The 8,243-nt window shown below is 57.1% G+C and overlaps 1 protein-coding gene across 1 annotated transcript; it reads left to right on the top strand.

Annotated features, from left to right (window-relative positions):
• The first annotated feature begins 1,393 nt into the window (after positions 1-1,393).
• Positions 1,394-7,997, top strand: FOXS1 (forkhead box S1). Its single transcript, XM_088153741.1, has 2 exons — positions 1,394-3,869; positions 5,504-7,997. The coding sequence occupies exon 1, from the start codon at positions 1,435-1,437 to the stop codon at positions 2,908-2,910; it is 1,476 nt and encodes a 491-aa protein (XP_088009867.1). The 5' UTR covers positions 1,394-1,434; the 3' UTR covers positions 2,911-3,869; positions 5,504-7,997.
• The last annotated feature ends 246 nt before the right edge of the window (positions 7,998-8,243 follow it).

Genomic DNA, 8,243 nt, shown 5'->3' with positions numbered 1-8,243 from the left:
ACCACTTCCTTGTTGCTGTCAAGAAGACCACAGGGACATCTGGATGGACGTCACCAGGAATGGAGCTGGACGTGAAGGAGACTTGAGTTGTTCCATCGCTTCTGACTCTGTGGCTTGAAGGAGCTCGTTGCCACAGGACGGTCTGTCAATCCCTCTTGCTCTGAGTGCTTCCAAGCTCAGGTGGATTGATCGATAAACACTGACTTAACATCCAAAGTAAAATTAACTTCCCCCCAGCGTCCCAAACTCCCTATATTTTCCCCTCCAGCCCCACTGCTGGGCAGAGCAGAGCAGAGCAGGCAGAATAGCTGGGTTCCCAGGACAGCCGACGCTTACTCCGGCAATGGTGTAAATATGGGGAGAACGAGGTCCGTTCAATACCGAGAGACGTGCTTGCAAGGTTGGACAAGGTGACCTCTAAGATACCTTCTAATTGATTCTGTGAATGTAAAGACCCAGGACTGGACTTTTTAAAAACTCTACCTTTGCCACCACAATGACCCCCTAGGCAAGTATTTCTCAACCTTGGCGAGTTTAAGAGGGGTGGACTTCAACTCCCAGAATTCCCCAGCCAGCATGGCTGGCTGGGGAATTCTGGGAGTTGAAGTCCACCCCTCTTAAACTCGCCAAGGTTGAGAAACACTGCCGTAGGCTATCCCACTTTGGGGACCCCAATATCCAAGTTGCAAATACATCCAAAAGCCCCCCTCCCAGCTTTGATGCAGTGGCCAAGGAGGGGCGACACCTGGCTTGGCTGCTGCCAAAGAGAAATCCATTCGCGAGACCCGCAAGCTGGCAATGGATTACAGCAGCAAAAGCCACTGGCGTGACCTCCGCTCGCAACGCAGAGCTCCATTTTCCAAGCCGTGGGAAGAATTTGTTCTGGACGCCACCCCGGCGTGAGCCGCTCGGCAGAACCGGGCTGCAAATTCCCCGTCCTTCCAGGCAGGTTCTTGTGCCAAGGCGCCAGAGCCCCACTTTCCTCCTCTCGGGGCCTCCCTCGAGACTGGACTCTGAGCCACGGAGCAAAGCTGCCGGCCAGCCCCGGTCGACGGGCACCGTGGGTTGCAGAGGGGGGTGGCGGCGGGTTGTGTGTGTGCGTGCGTGTGTGTGTGTGTGCGTGTGTTTTTAAAGTCTTGCTGGGTTTGGAACACTAGCAACGGAGGACAGATCGCTTTCCCTCCTCGCTGCTCCCCTCCGCCAGCCTGGGAACGGCTCTGGCGAGGGGCTGCGATGCCGTGTGCTCCGCAGATGACCCTGCTCCAGCCGGCCTGCCTTGTGGGCTGGGAAGGCCGGCCCAGAAGGAACAGGATCCGCCGCTGCTCGGCCCTCCTGGGGGAGGAGGTGGGGCCGGACGGCCCCTCGCAGCCCAGAGGCTGGACCGCAGCAGAATTTAAACCGAGCGAGGGGACGGGTTCCAGCAGCGGAGAGACGATGCAGCTCGACTATCCCGGCCCGGCCTCGGCCTCTCCTCGGCCCGCCCTGCCCCGTGGCTGCGAGGTGGCCGCCGGGGGCGGGCAGCTGGCCACGGGGCTCCCCGGCTACTCCGCCTGCGCCCCGGAGCCCCGCCCGGGCCCCCGCGTGCCGGCGGCAGAGGGCACCAAGCCGCCCTACAGCTACATCGCCCTGATCACCATGGCCATCCAGAGCAGCCCCGAGAAGCGGATCACCCTGAGCGGGATCTACCGCTTCATCATGGGGCGCTTCGCCTACTACCGGGACAACAAGCAGGGCTGGCAGAACAGCATCCGCCACAACCTCTCGCTCAACGAGTGCTTCGTCAAGGTGCCCCGCGAGGACAAGAAGCCGGGCAAGGGGAACTACTGGACGCTGGACCCCGACTGCTACAACATGTTCGAGAACGGGAGCTTCTTGCGGCGGCGGCAGCGCTTCACCCGCAAGCGGGGCCCCGCCCAGGCCGCAGGGGACGACGAAGGCCCCAAGAGGGGCCCCCGAAGCAGGCCCCCGACAGCGGGCCAGGCGTTTGCAGGAAAGGCCATCAAGGTGGAGGACAGCCCGTGGACAGCAACTCCCTCCGGCCAGCGCCAGAGCTGCAGCCGGGCAGTGCCCGGCACGGAGGAAGCCTTGCCCTCAAAGCTGCCGGCAGGCGGGGAGGAAGGCCGAGGCCCAGCCCTTCCTTGCCCAGAGCCCCTCAGCCAGCGGAGCCTGCCCTGCGCCCAGATCGACCCCCTGCCAGCCAAGCTGCCGTGCCTCCATCCACAGGTGGCGCTGGGGTCCAAAGCTCGCCTTTACAGCCGGCCGCCAGGCTTCCCTTCTCCGGCAAACAATTCCCGGGAGAAAGGGGCCCTTCTGGACGACATTCAGGACAACCCACTGGCCCCCCCTGCGGAGAGCCTGGCCCCCCAGCCCAGCCCAGAGCCCAAGGGAAGCCTGCAGAGCAGCCCCCATGCTTCCCAGGGCCCCCCCAAGCCTGGGCAGGAAGGCAAGGGGGTGCCCCAAGCGTTTGGGCAGCTGGCACCCTCCTTCCCGGCCCTTCTGGGGCCCAGCAAGGCCTCCCAGCCCGGCCACCGGCAGCCGTCGCCCAGCGGCCCGCCCGCCTTCGAGAGCAACGAGGGCTGCTACGCCAAAGCCTCGGCCCTGCCCGTCTTCGGCTCCTTCGGCTACTCCAGCCCCGAGGCCCGGGGCGGGGGCTACCAGTGTCGCCTGCAGGCCCTGAATTTCTGCGTCAACGAAGCTGGGCGCGGGCCCGCCTTGGAACACCTTTTGACGGCCCCCCCGGCTGCCAGCGCTTCGGCTCCCATCCAGCCTTCGTGCCCCCCCTTCGTGCAGTTGCCAGGGGAGCAGGAGGCCTGGCCAGGGAGCCCCTTCTCCCTGCAAGGGGGCAGCAGTTATCAGCTGGGGCTCCCGCACTGCCTCTACAGGACTCCGGGCATGTTCTTCTTCGAGTGATGGGGGAGGAACTGCGCCTACAGATGTGCCCCGCCAGGGCCATGGAGGATGGGCACTCGACGTGCCTCTGAATTCCCGAGTTCTGGCAGAGCTAGTGGGGGCTGCGGGTGACCGAAGCCCCCTTCCCTTTTCCCTGATCTGCACTTTTTCCCCATTGGATGGATCAAACCTTGGCTTTATTTTATTGGGATAAATAGATATTCCACCCTTCTGCATAGAACCCGTTTCTCTGTGGACCTCGGCGGGAGTTAAGGCAAAGCTGGCCAGGAAACCAAATGCAGGAAAGTTGATGTGGCTCGTAGGAAAGGGAGGAGATTGAAACGCAGACGGACCAGCCGTGGCCAAATCCTGCCCTGCCTCTGATTCCAGCTTTAATAACGGCATTGCACCCTGGCCAGCCTCTTGCCTTGCGGATGCCTGGAGGGGGGAGGAGGGGGAGTCCGAGCCCTTCGCGTGGCCTTCTGCGGCGAGAGTTGCCAAGGGGCCGGCCGCCAGCAAAAATTAAACTAAACCCAGAAAAATGGAATTTGGTGTTTTGGGTCATGATTTTTTCTTCCCTTCTAGGAGGATTAAACAAAGGAAAAGATCCGGGGCTCCTGAAGAGGGGGCATTCTGCGTAGGGTCAGAGGCAACTTTGTTCAGCATGTTTACTTCTGGGCTGGCTGTGTCGGGAGTAGTGAGATCATGGGAAAGGAGTGACGGCTGTCCCGGGAGATGGGTGATGGACCCTAAAGCACTTGGCAACTCCTGGATTGACAGGGTTCTAATACCGCAGCCCGTGGTGGCGTTTTAAAGCAAGGAGGAAGGATGTATCTGACAATCTTCTGCCAAGGCACTCAGGAACGTAAATTTCCGCTCCTTTTGTAGTATACGAAAGGCCTAACCCTGAGCCAACGGAGACCGCAAGCCGTCGGTTGCAGCACAAGACGTTGGCGGTGTTTGCACACACGCTTAAACAGGTGAGTGGAAGAACCATGCTGTACAAGCACAACGTGGAAAACTGATCGGTTTGAACTTTATCTTCGCTGGCTTCGCGAGTTGTGCAAGCACAGCCCCCCCAGCGAATGTCAGGTTCAATGCAAATCCAGAAAGGGGTTTAATGCAATCATCAGGTTAAGCGTGTTGTGTGAACACAGCCAAGAACGACACGTGAAGGAGACGTTTAGCCTTTCTGCAGAAGGGCAAATGGGCTAGAGAGAAATAAGGTCATCGTGCAGTATGGAAGACAGTGATTCACTACACGTCTTTCATATCCAGCCGGATCAATAGGAGAGGCACCACAGTTTAAAGTTAAAAAAAAGAGAAACTCTCAGCTTTGAAACCTGGCCTTTTTATTGAGCAGCGGACAGGGAAGATAAAAACCAAACAAACAAATAGGTTAATTTCAGGGCCTCAGACCAAAGAAGATGTTGTGGGGGGCGGGGGGGCTGAAGAGGAGGAGGACAATTTTGCTGAGCTAGACTGTGCTTCCAAAATTAAAAGTGAGCTAGAATTCCCCATTTATTGACTGTTCTCTGCTTCCGGGCCTTTAAAGAGCAGTGGTTGGCCCTCTTCAAGTGATAAACTCTGCAAGAAATGTTAACCTTGCCTTCTTCTGCAGATCAAATTGAACATAGGAGCAGGCAGGTCAGGTCAGTTGGCAATCTGGTTGCCATCCTTTTTGCAGTTGAAGGCACCGGTTGCACCAGGCTCTGTTGGAGGATGCGGGGTGGGGAGGGCAGCCTACATGGCTAGATATTTAAATGCACAGGATGAGAGCAATGAAAAGCGGCTGCCAGGGGAGGGATGTGGGTAACAATCAGCAGGAAGCTAGAGGTCCCCCCCCCCCCCGTTTCCCTGTCCTGTTTGCTTAGAGACATCACCCTGGGGAGACCCTCTACGGAAGCCATTGTCCAGCCAGCCTCGGGGAGTTAACACAAGTGAGATTCCAGGTTTGCAATCCTGCTGGTGAAGTGCACAGAATGAGGTGGGGGCTTCTTTACTTCTCCACCAGCATGGATGGCGAGTTGGGCCAGGTCAGACAGGAATCCCATCGTGGCTTACCCACAAACCTTGAAAGCTGGTGTAGTCTGGGCCTGAACGGGAAATGCAACCTCCCTTGTTGATTTCCAAGGCGGCAGTGAGGATTTCATGAAGATAAACCCGTGTGGGATGCCCAGAACATTTGAGGGCAAGTTTGCCATGGGATAAATCAAGGAGTCAAAACGTTCCCGGGAAATATTTAGCCTGGCATTGCAAATCTTTGCTAAAGTATTGTGAGGTTCCCTTGGGGTTTGCCTTCAGAGGTTCTCTGCATCTTGCCACTCTAGTCTGGGCTCTTGTTCCTCTTCTGCCCACCACTAGTGATAAAATCTCACACCTGGAAAGTTTTTGCCTGCCGGCAGATAAATTCACACCAACCGAAACTCACCAGCGGGCAAAAAAATGTTGGCGGGCCATAAAGAAACAAGAGCCGTGGGCTGTAAATCACAGTTATGGATGAACGTGCTGGGGTCAACCCCACCTACTATGGTATGTTCAACGAGCCACGGTTAAGCCAACTTTGGTTTAACACAGAGCATGAACCCAGTCTGAGTTCTGTTTGTGTCTTCAGAATGGAAAGGTGGTGGTGGTGGAGGTGAAACTCACTCCGTAGGAAGCCAGAAGCCATCGCAGCCAAGGAACGGCTGCCCGATCTGATCCGTTGCCTGCCCTGGATAATCTTGGGTGATTCAGCGCTTAGCTGGAACTCTGCTGACCTCCTTGAAAATGGGAGAGGCGTTTGCATACATTGGCCCTCGCTCTAAGGGGCCCTCAGCTAAACTAGATGTCCAAGTGTTCCAAAGATGCACCACCTTAAAGTTCTTTTTGGCCGGGAAAACAAAGAAATGCCCTCCTCAAATCCTGACAGCTACCAAATGTGCATGTCTTATCGTAAAAACAAGCACTGTCCTTGGAGCTAATGGAATAGCCTATTATTATTCTTATTATTGACTGCTGTTCCTGCATATGCCTCTGTGGAATAGATCCCATTCATTTAGGAAGCCTTGCCCTGGAGAAGATATGTAAAAGATCAAACTGTTAAGCGATTAGCTGAATGATTATTGACTTTAGCTACAACCCGGTTTTTATGCTTCCGGGTGACATATGAAACCTGGTGGTAAGCTTACCACGGTTCAGTAAAATAGACAATTGTGTCTTGCTAACACAACTAGGGAGATTTACTTTTTTACTGGACATTCATAGGAAAGTCTTGCAAAATTCACACCATTTAGGATTTTTAAAAATGCCTGACATTTGTGATTTTGAACGTTTCTGTCCATGTTCTCCAATTGCCTGCTTTAATTAAGGATGCTGTAATGGGAATTCCTCCAGACCGGAATAAACGCCAAGTCGAATGTGTTTAAAGATGTTATCTACATAATGCAGATAGTATCATCAGAGGGAGGGGGTGAGGTGGTTAATAACTAGCCAGAGAATACTTGGCAGAGCCCAGCTAGGTGGCACTTTTTGATGCTAAAAACCAAAGCAGGTTGGAACTGGTTTCAGTACTTGGATGGGAGACCACGAGGAAGTCCCAAGGCTGCAGGTTGGGTTGCAGAGCTGGAAAAACATTCTGAAAGAAGACAGTGGCAAACCACTTCCATATCCTTGCCATTCAAAAAAAAAATCTATACAATTAAAGGGGACTTGAACTTATTTTCCTGGTGATGGGCAAGTAATTTAATGTCTTACCTACTTGCTGTGTTCCTAAAGAAAATCTCTCTTTCAAGCTGATATGTTTGGCTATTTGCATTTATCATGCAAGCTTTAAAAAAAAATGCAAAGACAGGTTGCTAACTCAAGTTAATGCTAACTCGTTTTGATCCTCAATTACTTGGTTTGTGATGAAGGATGAAAAGTCCAGGTGTGCTAAAGACAGATGCTTGTCTCAATTACAGCAGTGATGGGGGCCCCGTTGGAAGCCCCAAAGGACCAAGGGCAGATTCTCCCGGAGAAAACCTATCTGTGTACTGGCTAAGAGCAGACACCAGCTTGTGATGGCACCTAATCAATCAATCGATCAATCGACAGATGGAAATACAGAAAGTCCCCCCCCCCCCTTCCAGGGCCACCGTAGAACAGCTTATCCAGGGGTTGCCAAACAAGCCCGTCTGCTGAGGCCATCGGAGAAGACCCCCAGGACAGGAAAGATTTTATGAGCTGGGGGAGGGAATTAATGCTGAAATTGAGAGGGCCACTGCAGGTCACCCCAAAGCGCCAGAACCACCGAGGGAAGAGCCACGAGCGAGGCCAACGGACGGGTGCCCCGCCGGGGTTCGGCCGCCTGGCCCGTTCAGAATGATTTGGGCAGCCCCGCTTGTCTGCCAAGGCTTTGCAGAGCTTAATGCCGATCACGCTGGCAACCGGGTCGGGGGAACCAGTCTCGATTAGCGCAAGACGCGCGACGTTGCATTCCCACCACGCGCGAAACCTGGTTGGCCTTACTCCGGTTCTGGGTCTGCGTGCGCGTAAGCGGACTGTTCGCCGGCTGGGCTGGTTTATGCTTTGCGCGAAGCCGGGAAACGGGTGGGGGCAGCAGCCGGGGCTCAGCGAGTTGTGTGAACGCGCAGAGCGGAAGAGCGCGGGGCGCGGGGACGGGGGCGCCTGGCCGGCTGACCTCGAGCCCCGCCGCCCGACCAAGCAGCGAAGAAGCCGGCAGCCCGGGGCTCGCTCGGACGGGCTGCCTCGTCCTCCTGCCCGCCAGGCCCGTGCCCGCGCCCACGCCGGAGGCAGGGACAGGGGCTGGGGCAGGCGGCCCCCTCCGCTCCGCTCCCCGCCCCGGCCCCTTCCCTCGCTTCGCCTCGCGCCGGCGAAAACAATATTTTGGGACCGAGCTCATGCTGGCGTCCGCTGCGCCGCCTGCGGAGGAACGCTGGCCCCGGCCCCTCCCTGGGGGCCCTGGAGGAAGCCCGCCCGGATGAACTGTGCCCGGGCTGTCTGGTTCCCACACACCCAGCCCGGCCTCCCTCGCCGGAGCGCTGGGAACGCAGGCCCGGGCTGCAGCTGCGCCCCGCTCGCTCGCTCGCTCGCCCGCGCCGCTCCCAGCGCTGGGAACGCGCCGCAGACCCCGAGCCGGCCAGCCGCCGGCCGGGCTGCGCTGCGCTGCGCAGCCCGGCGGCGCGGGAGGGGGCCGGTGGACCCGCCGCCTTCGGAGCGCCGGCTCCGGCCGCCCCCCCCCCCGCCCGGGTCCTCCTGCAGGGCTACCTGGGAATCGCTGGCCGCCCAGACTTGCAGGAGATCCGGTTAGAAAGCCCCCCCCCACCCCGGCTTTTTAAAACCCTCCTTCCTGCAGCATTCCCAAAAGTCCTGGC

The sequence above is a fragment of the Python bivittatus genome, unplaced genomic scaffold (assembly GCF_059951505.1).
Source record: "Python bivittatus isolate LINGU-HERP-01145 unplaced genomic scaffold, Pbiv_v1 ctg000700_np1212, whole genome shotgun sequence".
Taxonomy (NCBI): Eukaryota; Metazoa; Chordata; class Lepidosauria; order Squamata; family Pythonidae; genus Python; species Python bivittatus.
This window is presented reverse-complemented; position numbering and strand designations above follow the sequence as displayed.